Source organism: Leopardus geoffroyi, chromosome E3, assembly GCF_018350155.1.
Source record: "Leopardus geoffroyi isolate Oge1 chromosome E3, O.geoffroyi_Oge1_pat1.0, whole genome shotgun sequence".
Lineage (NCBI taxonomy): Eukaryota > Metazoa > Chordata > Mammalia > Carnivora > Felidae > Leopardus > Leopardus geoffroyi.
Window position 1 is genome coordinate 7,522,677 of NC_059340.1, and position 22,604 is coordinate 7,545,280.

Consider the following 22,604-nt stretch of genomic DNA (forward strand, 5'->3'; position numbering starts at 1 on the left):
GACACACACACACACACACACACACAACCTGAGGGGCAGCCTAGAGGGCCCGACTTCTTTATTGCACTTGACACAAGACCCTTGGCCACACCCAGAGGCGGCCAGGCACCTTGCTGGACCGGGCCTGCTTCCAACCCCTCGGGAGGGCCGAGGGGCGCCCAAGGAACAGGGCCAGGCCCAAGGCCGCCCTCACCAGAGTCCTTGCTAGAAATCAGAAGCCGGGCACGGCTGTCTTCTCTGTTCCTGGGTTGCAGGCCAGGTCGGGGCCCTGCGCCCCTTCCTCAACCCTATGGCCTTTCCAGCAGTGCGTGGACGACAGCAGCGATGTAAGGGAGGCCCCTTCCCGGGGCCCCCTCCTCTTCCAGGATGTGATGGGGCTGGCACAGGGACTCCTGGGGGGAGGGGCCCGGGTTAAGTTCCCTATGTCACCCCGTTCTCTCGGCTTCCCTGCCCTTCCTGGGAGCAGGGTGGGTGAAACCCCAAAGAAGCCTGGGCAAACAGGGCTGACAGGATGGCCCAGGTGGAGGCCGCAAAGTTCAGGGGCACCCTGGACATGGCTTGGGACAAATGAGATGCAAGGAAGTTGCCAGCAGGTAACAGAAGGGAGATGACACAGGGGGCCGAGGCTCAGGGGAGGAGAGACCTGTCATTTCCAGAGGGAAATGCTGGAGTAGGCAGGCTGGCACACAGAGCCCAAGGGGCACAGCCAGGGCTGGGCCTGGCCACAGCAAGAGCAGACGCAAACACACACACAGAGGCGGCCACGGTCTGTACAATTTATACACAGAGACAGGGACCCAGCCTGGGCCCCTGCAACTCCTACAAATATAGAGTTCTCTCTACAAAATATAGATAATTTAGCTCCCCATAACAGTGGGGGGACCGGGGTGGAGGGGGACGGCACAAGGAAGAAGGTTGAGATCTACCCTCTGAGGGAGCAGAGAGAAGGGCAGGGCCTGGAGGGAATGAAGGCACCATCAGCATGGAGAGGTGAGGGGCACGGGAAGGGGCTACAGGAGGGTGGCCAGAGGCTGGGGGCCCAGGGTCTGGGGGCACCAGAGTGGGGCCTCTGAGGTCAGTGTGTGTGAGGGGAGAGGGTTCACTAGTGTCTTTGGTAGGGGCTGAAGGCACCACTGGTAGGGATGGGGGTTGCACAGGAGTCTTATAAATAGAAATAGGTGGAAGGGGCAGGGGAAAGGGTGACTTCAGGTCCTAGGAACCCAGGAGCCGAGTGTAGACGACATAGAGCAGCAGCATGAGGACCACGTAGAAGAAGATGAAGCCGCCCAGACCAGAGGGGGGCCAGAGGGGTGGGGGGGCCCTGCCCCCCACCCGCTTCACAGCCTCCAGGGTGGTCCACAGCCCCTGGGCGGTGCCCTGGAGGAGATCCGAGGGCGAGCACAGGTCAGCCTGGGAAGGGAGAGTAGGACAGATGGACAAGGACAAAGAGCAGACGTCAGCAGCAGCAGCAAGACAATCCCTCCCCACCCCCTGCCCTCACGTGCCAAGGCCTGAGCCACACCAACATGCAGAGTGCAGGGCACGGAAGCATGCAGGGTAGGGAGGCGTGCAGGACCGGGACTTGTGGACGTGCTTTCTTCTGGGGAGCAGACACCCCTTTGAATGGCACCCTGCCATCCACACGGAGTGCTCAGCTGAGCCCAGGACATCGCCACTCTATAGTAGGGACTGGCCCTGGGTTCCTGAGAACACCGCCCCCATACCTCAGGCACCCCCATTTTTCGGCAGGCTTCTAAGAAACTCTCCACATTTTTCCGAGACTTGAGAGCGCTGAGTTTTGGCTGCAGGAGGACGAGAGAGGACAAAGAAGAGAGTAAGAGAGGCCCTGGCGGTCCTCTGCCCCATCCACTACTTCCCACCCTGGGACCCCACTGACCACGGCAGGCGAGGGCACATGGATGAAGGGCACAGAGCGGGGCCGCAGCTGGTTGGCCAGCTGACAGAGGATGACCCCATTGGCCAGAGCCTCCGCCAGGTCCTCAGGCAGGGGCCGCTGCAGCCGGGACTCCATTACCTAGGGGGCAGGAGGACGACAGGGGAGCAGTCAGGGTCAGTGGGGACTCCGGCCCACCCCTTCCATCCTCCTGAAGGCACCCACAGGGTGTGAAGTAGCCCCTCCCCACCCCCACAGATCCCACCTCTCTCACCTGGCGCAGCTGTGCCATCAGCTCCTTCTCATCCAGAAGCTGAGGGGATCGCCGAGGCCTCACGGCAGAGTCTGGTGAGGAAGGGCCTGGAGAAAAAGGAGGAATGTGGGCTGTTCTACCACCCACTGCCGACTTTCTAGCTGGGTCACCGTGTCTGGCGCCCACATCTCCTGCCTTTGTACTTGTGGGGATTTTCAACACAAAGGGACAATAGACTGGAGAACTCCCAGGCCAGAAGGGGTGACCGCAGCCCCGGGGTTAGTGCTGGCTTAGCAATGGCGACAGGAGGAAACCCACCTGAGCCACTCTGAGAAGAAGAACGGAAGAGGAAGCTGTTTGGTCTCTGAATGGAGCCGAGCGGCCGGGGAGCAGGCACTGTCGCTGGGGGCCAGAGCCAGGGGGCAGGTGAGAAAGACACCCCCTGGAGTCCCATGCTTCCCTCAGACCACCAGGCCCCAGCCACCCCCTCACCTATACAGTCCCCCATCCTCTTCCCAAAGTCCCTGTCCAACCTGGTCCAGCTGCAGGAAGGGGCTCCTGGGAGGCAGGGGTGGGGGCAGGGGCCGGGGGGGCTCCCTGCCCCCCTGAAGCTCCCAGTTGGGTGGCACTGGACTTGGGCATGCCGCTGAGGACAGACACACAGCAAATTAGAGGGGGTCCAGTGAGGGTGTGCAGGGAGATGGCTCAGGGAGGTGGAGTCGGGGAGGACACATACTTGTAGGAGGCCTGAGTGGATGAGGCCGCAGGACCTCCGCCAGCAGCCCTGACCCCCAGCTTCACAAAACTGGAAAGCAAAGGAGATGTGGGGTCGGCAGTGCAGGCAGCGGACCTGCAAACCCCGAGGGACAGAGTAGCTCACGAGGGCTCATTTCCACAGCCCCCTAGCCCCACCCCGCCCCTGCCCTCTGCCCACACCTGTCCTTCCGGGGGGCCCCCCACGCTCCGCTGTGCTGCTGCTGCTGCTGCTGCTGCTGCTGCCGCCGCTCCCGCTCCTGCCATAACTGCAAAGTGTCCGGGCGTCGCCGCTCCTCACCAGCAGGCTCCTCCCGCCTGAAGGGTAGAGGCAGGACCAGTGAGGCAGAGCAGGGTCAGGAGAGGAGGGAAAGCGTAGGGTGACGGGGTAAAGGGAGGAGATGCCGGCTCAGGTGGCTCTGGGGTACCTGCTGTTTGGTGCCTTCTCTCCGTCCCCTGCCACAGGGCTTAATTCTGGTGGCCGGGGCTCCTGAAGAAAAAGCAGCAGAGGGGGTGAGGGAGGATCTGTTCCCCCAAGACTGTACCGGCTCCCTCCCTCCGCTCTCCTGTCCCACAGGGCACAGCACACTACCGGGCACAGGGACAGGGGCCGGACCCTCACCTCAGCAGCACCTCGCTCCTCGTCCTCCCCAGGCACGTGGCTGTCAATGAAGTCAATCTGCTCAGGGTCTCCGTCAGCTGGAAAGGCCAGGGCACGTCAGCAAGCAGGGGGGAGCCTTCGGGGACCTGTCCATTACCCCAGTCCCCTTATCCCGATCCCATCACTCACCAGAGCCATCCTCCCTCCGCTCTCTGGGCCCTCGAGGCTCCCGGGCCAGCTCTGAGATTCGGAAGGACAACTCCGAAAATTCATCCGTTGACTTTAAATGCAGAAATGCAAAAATGGGAGTCAGCTGCTCAGCAATGCTGGGGGTTCATGGGGTTCAGGCCCTTGGGGTCTGCTGCTGAGCCAGCCCTTCCTTGGAAACTTGGGCAAGGGAAGAAGACCACTCCAGCCACCAACTGTCACTCTGATATTCAGAGGCACCAAGCAAAGGGTCCTGACTCAGGAGGTTCTCCCCGGGGGCTGAGACCCCCAACGTCCCTCAGAAAAGAGGCTCTTGGGGCACCTGGGTGGCGCAGTCGGTTAAGCGTCCGACTTCAGCCAGGTCACGATCTCGTGGTCCGTGAGTTCGAGCCCCGCGTCGGGCTCTGGGCTGATGGCTCAGAGCCTGTTTCCGACTCTGTGTCTCCCTCTCTCTCTGCCCCTCCCCCGTTCATGCTCTGTCTCTCTCTGTCCCAAAAATAAACATCGAAAAAAAAAAATTAAAAAAAAAAAAAAGAAAGAAAAAAAAAGAAAAGAGGCTCTTACCTCATTTCCAGACCACCTCTTGCTGCCGCTGTCAACACTGTGGAAGCCGGAGTCTAGCCCACCATCGTACCGACGTCCCGGAAATAAGTCCTCAGCAGGGCTAGTGCCAGCCAGGGAGAGCTAGTCAGTCCGATATCAGGCAGTGACCCCTCTCATCTTCCCACCAACACCCGTGGAGTCCATGCTGCCAGGAAGGGGCAGCAAGTATCCAGGAGCGTCCTTTCTTCCCACTTAGAACTTACCAGGGACTGAAACTCGGGGGGCGGGAAGGGGCCAGGTCCCCCAATGCCGACCCCCCACGCCGCCCAGCCTCTGTTGACAAGTACTTAAAGATGTGAAGCTTCCCCTTCAAGCAGATCTAGGTATAAGGGGGCACAAGGTAGGGGTTAGGGGAAGGGAAGGGGGCTCCCCCAGATCCCGATTGGCTGCTAAAGGGAACCACCTCCCAACGCCTACCCACTCTCAGCTCTGTCTCCATGGTCTACCCCAAACCCACCCCTCACCTGAGCAGGTGGGCTTTGCAGGGGGTTGCTGTCCAGCAGAATGACCTGCAGGTGCCTGAGGCGGCAGAAGGAGACCGGGATGCGGGAGACACGGTTACAGGAGAAATCCAGGCGGACAAGAGGAAGATCCCCCAGCTCTGGGCGTGGGTGAGGGAAGAGTCAGGAGCCTGCCCAAGGGGGGGGAGGGTCTTGTGCTCACCTCCTCTGCCCTCTGCTCTGGCCAGCTGGCCACCCCGGGGTCCACCACAGGATGCCCTGACTGGCTGAGAGCACTCCCCAGGAACAACCTACCTGGTTCCCTCCCTGCTCAAATATGGTCCCCTCCAGGCCCCCCTCCCTTAGCAACTATCCATCTCATGTGCTTCTCTCCTTTTCCTCACCCTGCCCACTGCACACTTCAACCGTTCCTCCATCCCCAAGTGACCGTCACAGACCCAAACCAAACTGTGACGTCGCACAGCTCAAAAATCTTCCATGACTTGCAGCCAAGGCTGCTAGGAGTGAGTGGCCTGTGCCCTGCACAAAGGACCCAGGCAGGAAGGGACTGCAATCCCACCTGAACTTCACTAGCTAAGCCCTTCCGGTCCCAGGCAAGGCTGTGCCCACCCACAGGAAAGGGTGCCTTTTTCTATTTCTCAAACACGCACAGTTGGATTAGTGGTAGCCAGAGACACAGAATAAAAATCACTACTCCCTGGCCCAGCACGGTCAAGGTGTTCATGATCTGGCTCAGCCCACATTTCCCATCTCACTGCCCACCCTTACACCACATCAAACAATCCTCCAGCCCCTCGGCTTCTGCACCTTTCCACCTGCTGTTTGCTCAGCTGGGACAATGTCATTTTTGTGTCCATCTTTCAAGGTTCAGCTCAAGTGTTGCCTGCTCCACAAAATCTTTCCACACACTTAGGTTAGAATTCCCTGCTCCTTCCTCTGTGTCCCCAGAGCATTTTGCTAGGGTCTCTTTTATGGCCCAGAGAGCATCCTGATCAAATGCTTGTTTATACTGCCACTGACTCAGAAGGAAAGAGAGCCAGTGTAGGAGTAAGGGGAGCTCAGAGAAAATGGGTGACCAGCTGACTCCCTCCCTTGTTCTTTAAGAACAAGATGAGCAAGGCTCAGGTCCTTCTCGCCTGGCCATGGCTTGCCTTTCTCACCACATCCTGCCAGACTGTGCTCCCTCCCACCCACATGCTTTGCCCCAGGATGCTTTGCCTGGGATGCAGAAGGAAGGAGAACTTTCCTTCACAGGTCAGCTCCTGCCATGCCTCTGGGGCAAAGTCTTCCTCAAACTCCCTGAGCAGAGCCACGTGCCTTCCCTCCAGCTCCTGCAGCTCTTTAAGAGTCCTGTTCTAGCACTTTCTTCCACTTCTCTCCCCATGAAGCCAATACAGTTTAACAGTTGGCCCCAGATCTGAGTGACATCACACACATCATCTACCTGACGCCCACCTAAAACACAGGAAACACACAACAATGCTGGCTGGCTAAGGGCAGGGGTGCTTGCTTTGGAACAAAGGCTATCAAATGTTGGGGTGGATCACAGCTAGCTCGTTAAAATGGGGCTGCCTGGGCTCTGGCACGTGGCTCCACTGACTCAATCTCCGGGGAGGAGGTACAGGGCATCATCTGACTTGAGAGCTCCCACTGGGTGAATGAGGACACTGGGTGATGCTGAAGGCCCCTTCCAATCCTGGGATTCTACAGGGTACCAACACACTCACTCACTCTCCCTTCTGTGCCTTGTTCCATATTTGTCAAATAGAGCTAATAACCCATGCTTGCCAGCCTCAGAGGGTTGCTGGTTAAGAACAAGTAAGTTAGGGGGTACTTGGAGGGCTCAGATGGTTAAGTGTCTGACTCCTGATTTTGGTTCAGGTCATGATCTCATGGTTCGTGAGTTCAAGCCCCGCATCGGGCTCCACGCTGGCAGTGCGGAGCCTGCTTGGGATTCTCCTTCTCTCCCTTTCTCTTTGCCCCTCCCTGCTCACTCTCTCTTTCATTTGTTTTACACACTGCAAAACCCTAGGCAACTAAGGCATCGATGTTCTGTGAAGAGTCTTTGTCTGCGACTTCTCCAATGTAAACAACACACACACACTCTTTCTCTCCGCACGCCACCCCCCCCCACCCCGCCCTCCCTCCAGCTCCTCATTCTCCTTACCATCAGGGAGGGTGCTGAGCTGGTTTCTCCGAACACTGAGGTCCCGCAGGGAAGGGAGGCTACACAGCTCTGTGGGAAGGGACTGCAACTCATTGCCGCTCACATCCTGCCATGAGGAAAGAAGCAGGGCAGGAGCCCTAAGACCAGGAGCATCAGGGGCACCTGCTGGTTCAGTCAGCTAAGTGGCTGACTCTTGATTTCGGCTCAGGTCATGATCGCACAGTTCATGAGATCGAGCCCCGCGTCAGGCTCTGCGCTGACAGCGCTGACTGCTTGCAATTCTCTCCCGCTCTCCCTCTGCCCGACTCTCTCTCTCTCTCTCTCTCTCATAATAAATAAATAAACATTAAAAAGAAAAAAAAAACAAACAAGAGCATCAGAAACTGCCTCCTGTCTCTGGCCACCTCCAGGTGGTCCCCACCTCTCCCCAGCTTCCCCCAAAGGTGCCTGGCTCGACAGCCCCTCTCCTTGCCCCGCTCCTTGTGCTCACAAGCTGCCGCAGGCTTCCCAAGGCGCTGATGTCGGGAGGCAGGGCTCCCAGTTTGTTGTTGCTGACAATGAGCACCCGGAGGGGCAGCTGGCAGATGTAGGGTGGCAGCGATGACAGCTGGTTTCGGCTGTGGAGGGGAGAAAGGCAGTGGGCTCACTCCCCAGGCATGGCATCCCAGGGTTGCCCTCTTTTCAGGGTCACCAGGAGGGGGACTCGGGGTACTGTGCACTGGGACTTGGGGCTGAGAAGAATAAGCTCCCCACCCTGCACCCCCTCCCCAGCCACGCCTTCCTACCTGAGGTTGAGGTAGGTAAGGGCCGTGAGATTCCCCAAGGCTGGGTTCAGGCATCTCAGGCAATTGTGATAGAGGCTCAGGCCCTCCAGGGACACCAGCTGGCATGCTGCCTCCGGCACCTCGGGGAACCGGTTCCGGGAGAGGTCTAGGGGAAGCAAGTATCAGAGGAGAGCTGTGGAAAGACCCAGCCCTGGACAAAAGGACCGTGAACTCTCCCAGAGCCAGCTGCCCAGAAGTCTGCTCCCCTTCGGACCTGAAGAATCAGACCTATAAACCTGGGCTCCCTGGAGACAACAAAGCTTTCTGCAAAACTTGAGCATGTTGCAAGTTACCAGAACTTGCATTACCAGAACAGCAAAGGAAAGGCAAAGGCCACAGGGTCACTGGGCTGGAGAACCCCAGACTTGGGAGAGCAAAACATGAACACCGCCTTCAAGTACACAAACGAAGGGCTATCCTGGAAAGGGTAAATGGCTTCTAGAACTCTTGTGATTCCTGTTGTTCTATGGAGAAGGGCTGGTGCTCCAGAGAAAATAGCAAGGTAATAGAGTGGGAGGCTCGAGATAAGAATATTGTCAACCTCTGGAGGAGACCACTGAGAAAGCTCATCCCTCCTCAGGGGCCTTTCCCCCAACCTCAACCTCTTTTCAACACAGGGGAGAAACCAAGGGCCATTAGAGTCTGGCTCTAGAGATTAAATAAGGCTCCTGACATACTGGACAACGGCGCTTCATCAGCCCCTGGGATCAGCAAGCCAGGTCCAAGAGTCTGTGAAGTAACAGACTCCCAGGGACCAGGAAGGGAGGGCAAGCTGATCAACCTGGAGGTGGGAGCTAGAGTCCTCGGGTCCCTCCCATCAGGATACACTGTGCTCAGGACTGGCCTCCTTCCCACCTTCTTCCAGCCCCACCAGCCCCGCTCTACCTCCTCTCTTACTGACCCAGACTTCAGGCACTCGGCTCTTTTGCAGGATCTTGGTGTGGGTGAGGGGCAGAGAGGGAGGAAGAGAGGATAAAACCTCTTACCACCCCTTATTCTCAAGGGGTCGCTTGCTACTCCAATGAAAGGAGTCAGGCATGGGGTTTCCGCCAGTCTGGGGACGGTAATTGCCGAGAGCCCTGCAAGCAAGACTGGATTTCTGCTTCCTCTGCTCGCCTGTACTGGGAGGGGCCCAGGGCCTGCCGTGGGATGTCTCTGGCAACAGAACTTGGGTGAGCTTTTTAGACAGCCCTCCCCAGGAAGGGGTGAGCGAAAGCCATTGGGAGGGAAGCTGGGGTATATCCCCCAAGGAAACGAGTCCCACGACAGGAAATGGAGTAGAAACAAGCTGTCGGGTTCTCTCTCTGGCGGGCCCTATGTTTACCAGGGCGGTGACAGCCTGAGGCACCAGGGGTCCTCCTTTCTCCCTCTCTGCTCACAGTCCCGGAGCACAGAGAGAAGACCTGTCAAGGGAGAAGACCCAAGTTCTGGAGAGGGTGAGAGGGCCAGATGCAGGCCTCCTCCGCTCACCTTCCACCTGCCTGCTCTCCCTGCATCCCCAAATGCATGTGTGTGCAAGCGCGGGTGCCATGGATGAAGGGGGTGGAGAGGACAAGCCGGCTGAGCGGTGACAGGGGCAAAAGGGGCAAAAGGGGCAAAAGCTCGGGGTGGAAGGGAGCCCAGGCTGGAGGAGGCAGGGCACGGGAGGCACAGGATGTGGTCTGTGAGAGAATGAGCTGCACTTCTCCTTTGTGAGGGCGGCCCCTCCCCGTCATCTCAGGGTTCACCCTACTTTCAGGGGCCCCAAGGAACAGAGTCCGAGGGATATTGGAGACCTGTGCCACAGGAAATATGCAGAGAAAACAGTGGGGCAGAAAGAGTTGGGAAAGCAGCAGAGGGCTCAGGATAATCTGGCAGAGTGTTGAAGTGTTTAGTCTGGGTTGGAGGGCAAGGAGGTATGGAGGGCAGGGTATGGGCAACCCCAACTGTTACTTCCCCTTTCCACTCCAAACTATAAGCCTTCTGCTTGGGGAGCAGGGTCAGAGAACATTTTGGACAAGACAGATTCCACCTGGCCTACAACCTGGGCCCAGAAAGGACTTAGGATTTCTGCGTGGAGAGCAGGACAGGGAGAGGTCCTCAGTAAGCTGGGATTTTCCCACTTCATCACACAAGCTCACTCAGGAGAACTAACTGCCTGCACCCTGAGCCGGAATGCTGGGGGAGGAGGCGGGGAGGGGGTAGGAGCTGGGAGGGGCCAGGGAGTTCTTGGTAGTTTTCCCCAGGAGTCCACTCACAGAGACAGAGCCCTAAGGAAGTAAAGAATAACATTTGGTCTTTGTCAAAAAACAAGCAAGGGGGAGGGGAAAGGGAACAGACGGCGAGTGTCACACAGCTGCTGAGGTCAATCTGGAGCTTGGGGGTTAGGCGGCTGGGGGAGACGGAGAGGGAGAGGAATGGCTCCTGGGGCTCACCCATTCCCTGAACTCACTTGCTGCATGGTGGGCAAGTAAGTTTCCCCAGCAACCCAAGAAAAGTGGAGAGGTTTAAACTGGTTCTCCCCAGAACAGTGGAGGAAAGAGAGTGTCTGTGTCCACTTGGGTGTTTGCAGGTGAACAGGCACCTGCTAGAGGAGAAATGCATTCAGTCCCTGAGCAGTGTTTTCAGGAGGACACTCAGCCAGCCCCAAGTCCCACCCCTGGGCTAGGCTGGGGTGGGGCTTCGGGAATGCGGTCCTCTGGCCCACTCCCAATCTCCACCCCCCAGCTGCCAGCCCAGGGTCATAGGTTTGTTGCCTCCTGAGCAGCTGTAGCCTGACTCACCTGTCATGGTAGAGTCCCCCACACCCCACCATCAAGAGACACCAGGGAGGAGGGACATGATTAGAGCGATCTGTGGGGTGGAGGAATGGAAGGACAGTGGGACAGTCTCTAGCTTCCCAGAACTCCATGCCAGGAGATAAGATTTCCTTCCTTTCAGCAACTGCCTCAAGTCCCTCCCCTCCTAGGGAAAGCAGACACTGAAATGGGAATTCTAAGGTCCCTATGAGGTCACAGGCTCCATTGTGACCTCACACACGCAAGAAGGAGGGGGAGTCTCAGATAAGGGGGTCAGGGATAATAGGTGGAAGAGCTCGCGGAGAAAAGAGTTAGGGGAGGTGTAAGATTTGCTTCTTTCCCATAGGCTTGCTGGGTGAAGAGTGGAGAGGGCCAGGGGGCGGGACGATAAGCACAGTAAACAGAAGCACCAGGTTGTTAGGGGCGAATCCTAAGGAAGAGAGGGGCCTACGGCTGCTCGGATCTAGGTGGAACCGGGAAAGAGTTGGAGACGAAGTGGAGAAAGAGAAAGGAGTCATTAGAGGGGCTCTTGGGGGCTGCTTTAAGGAACGATCAGAACTGAGGTTGAAGAGGTCATGCAAATGAGCCAACCAGGTGAGGGGCGGGACCATTCTACAGGTGCGCAGAAAGACAAATAAAGAGAAGCAGAAGACGGGGAACTCTCACAACACTTGGTCAGGGCGCCGGACGTTCGGTGCAAAGGAGAAATGGGTTCATTGTCCAGGAGTTCTCAAAGTGGGGAGGGGGAGTTAGTAGGCTTATGCAAATAGTCAGGGTCAAGAACCTCGACGGTCAGGTGAAGGGGCGGGCCAGACTCCCGAGACCGGTGAGAAACAAGCTAGGGGCGGGCCTATGCAAATGAGGGTCCCAGCCCAGGACTAGGCCGAGTGCACTCACCAGCCTGGGTGATGTCTGACAGGTCGTAGCTGCGGGCCGCGCCCCGGGGGAAGTACTTCAAGCGACGGTTGGACAGGTTCAGGGTCCCGGTGGCCACGGCCTCCTCTAGGGCCCGCTCTGCACTGCGGCTCCCGGGCAGACCCGGAGACCCCGGAACGGAGGTCGTGGCCGCCGCCTCCTCACCCCCGGCGGCGAGTGGGGCCGCTACCGCCGCCGCCATCCGCTCTCGGCGGCTCCCGCTGCCTGACTGACGGGACCGGCCGTCCCTCCTCCCCCCTCCCCCTCCTTGGAGCCGCCGTAGTCGCTTCAAGGGGGAGGAAACGCGCTCAGGGACACGGCGGACCAATCGCGATCCGAAGACGCGTTGGAAGTGGCTAATCAGAACCCTCCGGGGGGGTGGAGACTATAGCTCAGGAGTGAGGCGACAGAAGGGAGGGGGCTAGAATAGAGCGCTCGCCAACGGCCGACGCTCCAGGCCGGCCCGCCCCGCGCAGCCGCGTCCAATCGCAATGCTTAGGGCTGGAGATGGAGCCAATCAGGTCTAACCAGGAGACGGGGACGCCGGTGCTCAACTAGAAGGGATAGAGGCCGAGACCTCAAGCCGGGTCTCGGGTTTTTTTTTTCCAACGGAGACCAATCGCAAGCCGGATACAGGCGAGTGACTGTCAAGAAGGCCAATTAAATCTTCCGGAGGGAACCTGGCCCGGCCTCTTCTCTGAGGGACGGCTGTACCTACCAATAGCATGGGCGAGAAGGCGGTCCCTTCGCCTAGCAGGAGGCGGGTGAGCTAGATCTTTGAGACGGAGGTTAAAGAACGTGAGCTCTGCCGGTCTGGCCGGCTGGGAACAGTGCAGGGCCTGGAGAGGCGAGTGCGAGCTGCAAATGTTAGGCAGCGAGTCTGCTTTGAGGGCGTGAAGGAGGGGGGTGGGGTGCAAGGCGAAGCCTGAGACCAGCGGGGAGGGAGGGGGTCGTTGCAACTGAAGGGACCATGGAGGTCTTTCCGGCTGCGGAGTCTGAGGCCCTGCGGCGGTCTCCGGAGCTCCGGCGGGCGGGGGGCTTCCCAGAGACTGGAGATGCCCAAGGCAGCTCCTGAAGGGAGGGTTACGGGAGACCGGGAGAGCTTCCAGAACTACCGCCCGGCTGGCCAGCCTACCTCGAGGAGCGCGCCCCGGCGGGAACTGTGATGACAGGACCTGAGGCGGGGGAGGGGAGTTAGTCCATAAGGGACCATCTCATTCGGAAGAAGCCCTCCGTTTTAACAAATGAGGAAACTGAGGCGGAGGGAAGTTGAGGAGTTGGCTAGAGCAGAAGCCCGGTTTCCCAGCGACTTCTACGTGGGCTTTTTCTATTCGCACCGTCCCCTTTGCTTCCTGAGCTGAAATAGTGGGGACCCAGACCCAAGAGGAAGCTGAGGATCCTTTTTCTGTGTGCTGAGGGATCTTAACGTCCTTTTAGGTGGCAAAAGGACCTAACACATTAACATAGTCCATTTACCACGTTAATAGTTGTCTGATCACAAACAACTAAAGGTTCTTGTGAATCACATCTCAGAGGTTGAGATTTCCTAAACATGTATTGAATCCTTAAAGTTCCATCCGCAGCGTCTCAAACTAGTTGTTTACTAGTCACCATGAGTAAGGGAGTTTGGGTGGTTGACTGATAGCTGGCGGGGTAAAGGAAAGTCTGTAATACTAGGCAGCTGAGGGCTGGATGTCCAGGATTGGATTCCTTTGCGTTCCTGGAAGAGCTGGTTACTCCCTTTGGTTTATTGGTGTAGATCCTTTGCCCCTACCTGGACAGACATACCCTGAACTCCACCTGTTTCTCATATGTGGCGGCCCTCTCTCCCCATAAGACTAAGTTAAAAGCTTAGACCCTGGGAGATACCCTATGCTTTCAGAGTAATTCTATCCCTTTCTTCCACCTTAATAGGTTGTCCTTCACACATGCATTGATGTTACTGTCCCAGGAAATCTGCTTTTGGATGTGTTTTTGTAAGACTAAAGAGTCAGTGCTGAATTATTCCCACTTTCATCTAGTGCATGCTTCCCTCTAAGCGAGTGTAGCAGGGTCATCTTTCCTCCTCACCTGTCAAACAGTTTATATTTTTTATACTTTTTTTGGGGGGGGAGGGGTTAGTTTATACTCTTAGGTAGTTTATACTGTTATCCTCTTACGTAGTTTATACAAATCCCCTGGAGGCCCTGGCCTGCTGAGATATGAAGAATTCACCAGTGTTTCTCTACAGAGCAGAGTGCTAAAGGGCCTCAAGGGGAGGAACCTCACAACTGTGCTCCAAAAGTAAAGGCCTCATCTAGCAGTCATTCACACTTTCTTTCTCCTGGAGGAGGGGCTCATGCATATCCCATGAGCCACTGGGTGGCTAGAGCCAAGCTAGAACCCAGGAACTGTCTAAGAAAATCCTGGCAGGGTTGGGGAAAATAGGTCACAGTGGCTGGACAGTGAGGTCACAGAGAAGTTTGTCTTCTCAGACTCCATGGGGGAGGGGCCTAGAAGGCTGAGGGGCCCCAGAGGTCCCCCAATCCCAGGCGGGGGACATGGTGTGGGAAAGGCAGCAGGAACGGGGGCCAAAGAGCTGACTACGGGGGGGCCAGGGGGCCCGGAGGATGAGGGCAGGAGCAGGGACGGGGCAGTCAAGATGGTGAGAAGCCGGAGAAGGCTGCAAAAATTCACCGGGCTGTGCAGACAGGAGGAGGGCCTCAGGGTGAGGGGGTGGGAGGGTGAGGCAAGGGAAGGACAAGAAGATGGCAGCAAGAGATCAGGGGAGGGGTTCTTTGGAGCTGGTGAACCCAGAAACACGGCAGACAGGGAGGGGGTGTCCCATGGACCTAGAGAGAAAAGACAGGAAGATTTGAGGGCACAGAGCCATGAGCCCCTAAGAAAGAAGCTAATGAAAGGCTGACAGAAGGGAGAAAAGGAGGCCTGACTCTCATGGAATCCCTGTGCTCTCCCTTCTCCTTGGGTAGGTGAAGCGGAGCTGCCCTTCATGTGGCCCAGAGCCTGGGGATGAAGAGAAGAAGGGCAGAGGGAACCCTATTTCTGTTCAGCTGTTCCCCCCAGAGCTGGTGAGTCATCCATGGGGAGGGATTCCAGAATAAAGGGCAGGGGACCAGAGTGATGAGGAGCCCCCTTGATGATTCCTGCTTCCTCCCTCCTGCCCACCCCCCAGGTGGAGCATATCATCTCATTCCTCCCAGTCAGAGATGTGGTCGCTCTGGGCCAGACCTGCCACTACTTCCATGAAGTGTGCGACGCTGAGGGCGTGTGGAGACGCATCTGTCGCAGGCTTAGTCCTCGTCTACGAGAGCAGGGCTCTGGGGTCCGGCCCTGGAAGAGAGCTGCCATTCTTAACTGTACACCTCCCCAGAACCTCAGTTCTCTTTGCTTCTATCCTGTGCCTTATCATTCTGGGATCCCTCCTGTTCCATAGAGTTGCCTCAGCATTCCTAGCCAACCTGCCAGGGCCCCTTTCTCTAGAAGAGCCTGTTAGATTCAAACATGCCATCCATCTAGGAGCTCTGCAAGCCTCCAGCTCCACCCTCTGATAGACGTCCCACCCGGAGCCCCCGTTACTAGCATCCCTGCCAAGTCAGCCTCCATATTCGAACTCTCTTCCAAATCCTACCCCGGTCATCTCCTCCACTCCCCAAACCTGGAGTTTTCCCTCCTCTAAACCAGGATTTCTCAACCTGCCACTGTTGACATTTGGGGCCAAATAATTATTTGGAGTGAGGGGCTGTCCTGCACATTGCAGGACGTTTAGCAGCATCCCTGGCCTCCACCCACTAGATGCCAGTAACAAAGCTCCCCCCAGTTGTGACAACCAGTGTTCCCTGAGGACAAAATCACCCCCACGTTGAGAAACCTGCTCTGAAGCCCTCCATTCCCAGGGAGCCCCTATCCAAGTACCTGACTGCACACACTGGAGATTCAGGGAGATCCAGATCTGATCCAGATAGCAGATCCAGAGCTAGGGGTGAGGGCCGTTACTGGCCTTTCTCAGCCATTCCTTTTCGCTCCTCTGTCTGCTGCTTTTCTATGTACTATATTTCCCTTGATGCCTCTGATGCAAGGTTGGACTAAAGAAGCCCTCACTTAGAAGCATGCGTAGTGCCCTGGGCTTGGGGTAGGGGCAGAGAACTAAAGTTCGGGCATAAGGGATTATTAAAGATAGACTGTGTAGGGGATTATTAAAGATATCTTCTAAGCTTTCCATATGTCATTTAGAAAAGTCCCTGTTCCCCAGTCCTGCTGCTAAGGGAGCTGCTATGGGAGCTGCTAAGTGTCCGTCTCTCTGAGAACTATAGTTTGCCCAAGCTCTGACAACTCTTCTTTGTGCCATCCTGACCCCTTGAGCCTTCCATCTCCTTCCCTTCTCCAGACACGAAGGGCCTGTATTTCCAGGCATTTGGAGGCCGCCGCCGCTGTCTCAGCAAGAGTGTAGCCCCCCTGCTAGCCCATGGCTACCGCCGCTTCTTGCCCACCAAGGACCATGTCTTCATTCTTGACTACACGGGGACCCTCTTCTTCCTCAAAAATGCCCTGGTCTCCTCTACCCTTGGCCAGATCCAGTGGAAGCGAGCCTGCCGCTATGTTGTATTGTGTCGCGGAGCCAAGGATGTGAGTAGCAGAGCCCTAGGAGCTGAGACCCCACCCCTCCTCCGGGGCTCCTCCAGGACCCACACCAGTCCGGAGGTACTCTCCTCAGGACGTCTGCCCTCCCATATCAGGAACTGAAAACTAAATCCTCTTTTCCCAGCCCTGAACCCAAGTATCTCATTTCTCACCCCAGGATCCTGTCACCCCCAAGCCTCATTCCACTCTAAGACCTAGATCCCAGACAGCTTCATCTTTTCCTATAGTTTGCCTCGGACCCAAGATGTGACACCGTTTACCGTAAATACCTCTATGTATTGGCCACCCGGGAGCAGCCAGCAGTGGTAGGCACAACGGGCAGCCGGGCCTGTGACTGTGTCGAGGTCTATCTGCAGTCCAGTGGGCAGCGGGTCTTCAAGATGACCTTCCACCACTCCATGAGCTTCAAACAGATTGTGCTGGTTGGTCAGGAGAACCAGCGGGCTCTACTGCTTCTCACAGGTGTGGCCTAGAGCAGTGGTTTGCAAATTGTTTTCTACACATGGTTCAGGACCTGCTGCAGGGGAGGGGAAGGCCTTTCTGCATGCCACCTCATCCTGGTCTCAAACCAAATAGCTTTGCTTTTTGTCTGTCTCATAGACTAAGATTCTGCTTTTTTTTTTTTTTTTAAACAACTTAAAAAAAATTTTTTTTAAGTTTATTTATCACCTGTGCACAAGCAAGGGAGGGACAGAGAGAGAAGGAGAGAGAATCCCAAGCAGGCTCAGCACGATCAGCGCAGAGCCTGATGCAGGACTTGAACTCAAAAACTGTGAGATCATGACCTGAGCTGAGATCAAGAGTGGGATGGTTAACCAACTGCATCACCCAGGCGCCCCAGATTCTGTGTATTTCATATGAATAAAGGGCCCTGCTGCAAAAAAATAGTTTGGAAACCACTGTTCTAGTGAAAGCCTGATTTTCGAAATTCTAATCTTCCTCACTTCCTGCTAGGCACTTCACTTAATACCCCAAACTTACCCCCACCTTGCTGATTGTCACATACATGTATACATTTTTTTCATTTTAATTTTTATTTACTTAAGTAATCTCTCCACCCAGTGTGGTGCTCGAACTCACAACCCTGAGATCAAGAGTCATGCGCTGTTCTGACTGAAGCAGACTGGTGTCCCTGTCCCCTATATTTGACCCTACTCCCAAGCCTCAGACCCTCTGGACTTCTTAATTCCAGGCAGAGCCCCAAGTCCCCAGGCATCGTTCCTCCCAACACTCAAATTGGATTCTGGCAGATCTAACTGCTGGTTTTCTCTCCACTCATCATTCACACTGAAGGGTTTCCCTGATTCATTTTTGGTGGTACAGGGCTAGAGTCTGGGCAACTTGAGGTCACGCTTCCTGTATTTCACCTCTACCCTTTTTCTTCCAACCCCACTCTAGGCCAATAAGTGTTTAATCGCTATGGCTTAGAGAGTCTATTGGGAAGTTAATGTGGATATTGGCAGGTCCCCTCCCCCACATCATTGTCTGCCTCTCCCCATCTCCCAGAGGAAGGAAAGATCTACTCTTTGGTAGTGAATGAAACCCAGCTGGACCAGCCACGCTCCTACACAGTTCAGCTGGCCCTGAGGAAGGTGTCCCGTTGCCTGCCTCACCTTCGTGTGACCCGCATGGCTTCTAACCAGAGCAGTACTCTCTACATCACAGGTAAGAACCACCTTCCTTCTTCTCCACACCCTAGTCTTCAACAGACTTTCCAGATACGGACAGCCCCTTATACTTACTCTAGCAGTGGACCCCTTCAGGCATCCTAGTGAAAAGATGAGGTTAGGTTCCCAGATATCATAGCTGGTACATTTCTAGTGGGTGTGAGACTCCCTGGATCTTGTAGCTTTCATCCTAGGTAGGGCCTTATCGCTAGGAAATGGGTGCCCAAAGCTGCTGAGCTGAGGGCTCCTGACCCCCCAGACCAGGGGGGAGTATATTTTGAGGTGCATACCCCAGGGGTGTATCGTGATCTCTTTGGGACCCTTCAAGCCTTTGACCCCCTGGACCAGCAGATGCCGCTTGCTCTCTCACTGCCTGCCAAGGTAGGATCCTGGAGGGATGGGACGGACCAAGGGGCGGACAGAGGGGGATTTAGGGATTAAAAGGCACCAGAGGTCTGAAATATGAGCAGGAATCAAATGATTGATCAGGGAGGGACAGGGGCCCAGAGAGAGAGGGGCGAGGTAGTGGGCAAGGCCAAAAGAAATCAGCTGGGAATGGCAGGTTAGTGGCTGGGAGATTCTGGAGCTCAGAGTTCCTCTGGAGGGAACTGAGTGCCTGACTTCTCTTTCTGTCTTACTTCCTAGATACTATTTTGTGCTCTTGGCTACAATCACCTTGGCTTGGTGGATGAATTTGGCCGAATCTTTATGCAGGGAAATAACAGATATGGGCAGCTGGGAACAGGGGACAAAATGGACCGAGGGGAACCCACACAGGTGAGATTCGTTTTCAGTTATTCTCATCGTGGCCCCCTTCCTCCAATCCTCTACACCTTAGACCTCTCCTCTTCTCTACTTTCTTTAGAACCCACTTCTTACTCCCTAGGGAAGTTAAGCCAGCCAGTATATTATGTGCGTGATACTGTTGCGTGTCTTTCCCAGGGTTGGCACTGTGAGGTCCATTCTGTGTGGTGCTTGCTGCCAGTGCAATAGGAATTTAGTGAAGCAGGGAGACCTCGGTGGGCTGGTATAACTAGAAGAGGTGAGATGCGATCACGGTCTGGTGGGTTAGATCAGATTCGTGTGGGTACAGGGAAAGGCATTCCATGTAACAGGGATGAGAACGAAGCTGCACATACCTGGGACCATGAAAGGACTGGTCTGAAGCAGAGAGGATGTTTTGGGAATCAGTAGATATGAGGTGATACAGGCAGGGGTGAGCCTGAAAAGGTATAGATTTTGGAAAGTCACTCCAGGTTCTGGAGCAAGAGAAGGCCCCCCCGCCACACACACACACAGATGACTGAGAACAGGTCACCTGGCCAGAGTGCACAGGAGGCCACTGAATGAGAAGCCCACTGGGAGACCATTGAGTGACAGTGGCACTTGGGACAAGAGCCTGGGGCAGTGGGAATGGAAAGGAATGGATACCTGAGATGTTTTGAAAGAAAATGATTAGGTACTGGAAACTGATTAGATGTGAGGAGATGGGTGTGGGACACAAGTGGCTGTCGCAGTAGACCCCTTAAAGAGAGATGGCATCACTAACAAATGTGGAAAGGGATGCTGGCTTGAGGAAAGAGGAAGAGCGTGAATTTGGACATTTTCTAAAGTGGAAATGTCTCTCTGGCATTAGATTCCATGTTGGAACAAGGCTGAAACAGACAGAAGCAGGGACAGAGGCACAAACCTGGGCAGGAGCTGACACTGTAGGCAAAGGGAATGAAGAAGCTATCTCTGAGGCAGGAGGCACACCTTCAGGTGCCAAGTCCCAGAAGCCAGGGACACAGGGAGTGTCAAACAGAGGAGGTGATTAATGGTAACAGATAACATAGGAATATACCTGCCAACATGGAAATATGGTCAGGTCATACCTTTAGCTGAAAAAAAAATTATAAAATTATTTACATAGTACAACCCCATTTTTATTTAAAAGTCTGTAATTTGAAAACACACACACACACACACACACACACACACACACACACACACACAGAGGCAGCAGTGAAGAAAAATATAAAAATATCCAGGGATGCCTGATTGGCTCACATGGTTAAGCGGCTGACTCTCTTTTTTATTTTTAATGTTAATTTATGTTGAGGGGGGGAAGAGCAGAGAGAGAGGGAGAGAATCCCAAGCAGACTCCACAGGAATCTACTTAAATAAAAAATAAAAAGAAAAAAGAATATCTAGCAAGATTTTTTTAAGTTTATTTTTTCAGAGAGAGAGAGAAGGTGCACAAGCAGGGGAGGGGCAGAGAGAAAGGGGGACAGAGGATCTGAAGGGGGTCCGTGCTCATGTGCTGACAGCAGGGTGCCCGATGTGGGGCTCGAACTCAGGATCATGACCTGAGTTAAAGTAGGACACTTAACTGACTGAGCCACTCAGGCACCCCCAGTAAGATGTTAATAGTGGGTGGTAGGATTTCCAGTGATTTTTTAAATTAATCTTTGCTCTCCAAGATTTTATAACATTTCTTTAATGACCATAAATTACATACCTATGTCTTCAAAATTAAAGCCCTCATAATCTCAGGAGAAAGCATGCAGGAGAGGCCCTGGGGTTTGGGAGCTGGAAAGTCAAGTGCATTTGGGGAGAACACATCAGTAGCTTAGTAAGCAGGGAAGCCAGATCACAAGAAGTTCAGGAAAGATGGGCTGTGGTGAGAACAAAAATGTGGTCAACCTCAGACTGGTCACATAACCAGTTCTGTTGCCTAAAAGATGGAGGTAGGAAGGGGCAGGAATCAGGTGGAAATGTTTTTGTTTTTGTTTTCTTTTGTTTTTTTTTTTTTTTAAACAGAGTGGCCATTTTGGGAGACAAGGATAGGACAAGTGGAAAATGCTAGAGAGAGAAGGGAGGAATAAGTGGAAGGAAGGTCCCTCCTGAAGGCTAACCTGGAATTGTACAGGGAGGGAAGGAGTGTTTTTTTTTTTTTTTTTTTCCAACATTTATTTATTTTTGGGACAGAGAGAGACAGAGCATGAACGGGGGAGGGGCAGAGAGAGAGGGAGACACAGAATCGGAAACAGGCTCCAGGCTCTGAGCCATCAGCCCAGAGCCCGACGCGGGGCTCGAACTCACGGACCGCGAGATCGTGACCTGGCTGAAGTCGGACGCTCAACCGACTGCGCCACCCAGGCGCCCCAGGAGTCTTTAAACTTTGGGAAGAGGAAACTTAGTCCACCTCCTGAGGCTGGAAGGCAGGATGAGCCTGGACTGGCACAGGTCTGGGGTAGTAGGAAGGAGCAGGTAGCAGGCCCTGGGCGCAGGCAAGTAGCCTGTTTTCTGAGGAGCAAAGATGAGGAACCAACAGAAGTGCTAGACCCCATGCAGTCCGACAGGGGCTGCAGGAGAACTAGGGAGGGAAAGATTGCTGCTGGTCTGCCTTCTGGCTGGGTGGGGGTTGAGGGGGTGCTGAGTCCCCTTGCTTCCCTCTCCTAGTTTCCTAGAGTCTTCCCTGAGCCTTTCTGTTGCCCTCCTCCTACCTGGGCCCTCAAATCCTCGGCATTCCCACCTTAGGGATCCTGGCCCTGTGTTCTCAGGTGCATTATCTGCAATGTCCCATTGCCCTGTGGTGTGGCCTCAACCACTCTCTGGTGCTGAGCCAGGGCTCGGACTTCAGCAAGGAGCTTCTGGGCTGCGGCTGTGGGGCTGGAGGCCGCCTCCCTGGCTGGCCTAAGGGGAGTGCCTCTTTCGTGAAGCTCCACGTCAAGGTCAGAGCCAGGACACGCCAGCAGGCAACGGGGCAAGGGCAATAGAGCCAGGTGGCACACAGGACTGTAGCTGGGGCTCCTGCAAGGACCCGGGGGCCCCACCCCTCCCCCCCCAGCACTACCCACCTCCCTTTTCCGGCCACACACCATGGCTCCTGGCTCTCTCCCTTAGCAGACCCCGCTCGCCCTCTCTGACCTCACACAACCTTGGGGCTTAGCCAGCCCTAGCTCACTTGCTGGCCCAGGGCTGGTCTGAGAGGGAGGAACACAACAGCTGGGGCTTCCTGGGAGCCCCTCAGTAAAGGCCCCTCTCAGCCACGCCCCTTCTCTCCTTTAAGGTCCCTCTGTGTGCCTGTTCCCTCTGCTCTACCAGAGAGTGCCTCTACATGCTGTCCAGCCATGACATTGAACACCATCCCACCTACCGGGACCTACCAGCCAGCAGGGTGGTGGGGACCCCCGAGCCCGGCCTGGGAGCTGGAGCACCCCAGGACCCTGGGGGGGCAGCCCGGGCCTGTGAGGAGTACCTCAGACAGATCCACAGTTGCCCCACATTGCAGGATCGGATGGAAAAGATGAAGGAGATCGTGGGTTGGATGCCCTTGATGGCTGCACAGAAAGATTTCTTCTGGGAGGCCCTGGACATGCTGCAGAGGGCTGCTGGAGGGGTTGGCCCGGGCCCCTCAACCCCTGAGAGCTGAGCCCCTTTCCTAGTCTTACCCCTGGAGGGAGAGTCTGGCCCTGGGCCAGGAGAGTGGGATGGTAGCAATAAACATTGTATGTGCACATGGGGAGGGGTGGGAATTGCTAGGCTTGCCAGGGTGGGCAGGGAACCGTTTTGTAAAATGTTCAGGGGGCTGCCCGGGAGGGACCCCCAACCTGACTATCATGGACAAGAGATTTGATGGGCAAATAGAATAAAAGGCTGAAGTGAGGCCCTGTTTGGAACCCTGGGGCCTGGGAGGAAAATAAGGCAGGGGATGGGGGCCCCAATGCCCCCCAATCAGGAGGGCGATGGAAGGCAGGGGGATGGACGAGGAGGCAGAGAGAGCAGAAGTGGCTCAAGCATTCAGGTGCTGCTGAACTGACCACCTGAATCTTAGAGCTCTCTTTCCCCTCCCACTCCCA

General features: G+C 55.5%; 2 protein-coding genes across 16 annotated transcripts; one reads left to right on the forward strand and one right to left on the reverse strand.

Annotated features, from left to right (window-relative positions):
• Positions 1–41: 41 nt before the first annotated feature.
• Positions 42–11,720, reverse strand: LRCH4 (leucine rich repeats and calponin homology domain containing 4). Of its 4 annotated transcripts, none has more exons than XM_045462237.1 (18): positions 11,438–11,720; positions 7,725–7,869; positions 7,430–7,556; positions 6,940–7,045; positions 4,776–4,912; positions 4,515–4,630; positions 4,273–4,372; positions 3,691–3,781; positions 3,523–3,599; positions 3,329–3,390; positions 3,084–3,218; positions 2,884–2,997; positions 2,681–2,793; positions 2,466–2,549; positions 2,169–2,254; positions 1,898–2,035; positions 1,725–1,802; positions 42–392 (listed from the first exon to the last, which is right to left on the reverse strand). In XM_045462237.1, the coding sequence occupies exons 1-18, from the start codon at positions 11,655–11,657 to the stop codon at positions 288–290; spliced, it is 2,034 nt and encodes a 677-aa protein (XP_045318193.1). In that variant the 5' UTR covers positions 11,658–11,720; the 3' UTR covers positions 42–287. The 4 variants fall into 4 exon arrangements, with proteins under 4 accessions (XP_045318193.1, XP_045318194.1, XP_045318191.1 ...); XM_045462238.1 differs by having other exon boundaries at positions 2,884–2,952; positions 11,438–11,719; XM_045462235.1 differs by lacking the exon at positions 42–392 and adding an exon at positions 763–1,410 and having other exon boundaries at positions 11,438–11,719.
• Positions 11,031–22,411, forward strand: FBXO24 (F-box protein 24). Of its 12 annotated transcripts, XM_045462244.1 has the most exons (11): positions 11,044–11,134; positions 12,070–12,219; positions 14,425–14,523; positions 14,628–14,811; positions 15,840–16,078; positions 16,321–16,555; positions 17,600–17,758; positions 18,020–18,141; positions 18,406–18,537; positions 21,306–21,476; positions 21,815–22,411. In XM_045462244.1, the coding sequence occupies exons 2-11, from the start codon at positions 12,181–12,183 to the stop codon at positions 22,175–22,177; spliced, it is 1,743 nt and encodes a 580-aa protein (XP_045318200.1). In that variant the 5' UTR covers positions 11,044–11,134; positions 12,070–12,180; the 3' UTR covers positions 22,178–22,411. The 12 variants fall into 12 exon arrangements, with proteins under 12 accessions (XP_045318206.1, XP_045318200.1, XP_045318199.1 ...); XM_045462250.1 differs by lacking the exon at positions 12,070–12,219 and having other exon boundaries at positions 11,031–11,134; positions 15,863–16,078; XM_045462243.1 differs by lacking the exon at positions 11,044–11,134 and having other exon boundaries at positions 11,837–12,219.
• The last annotated feature ends 193 nt before the right edge of the window (positions 22,412–22,604 follow it).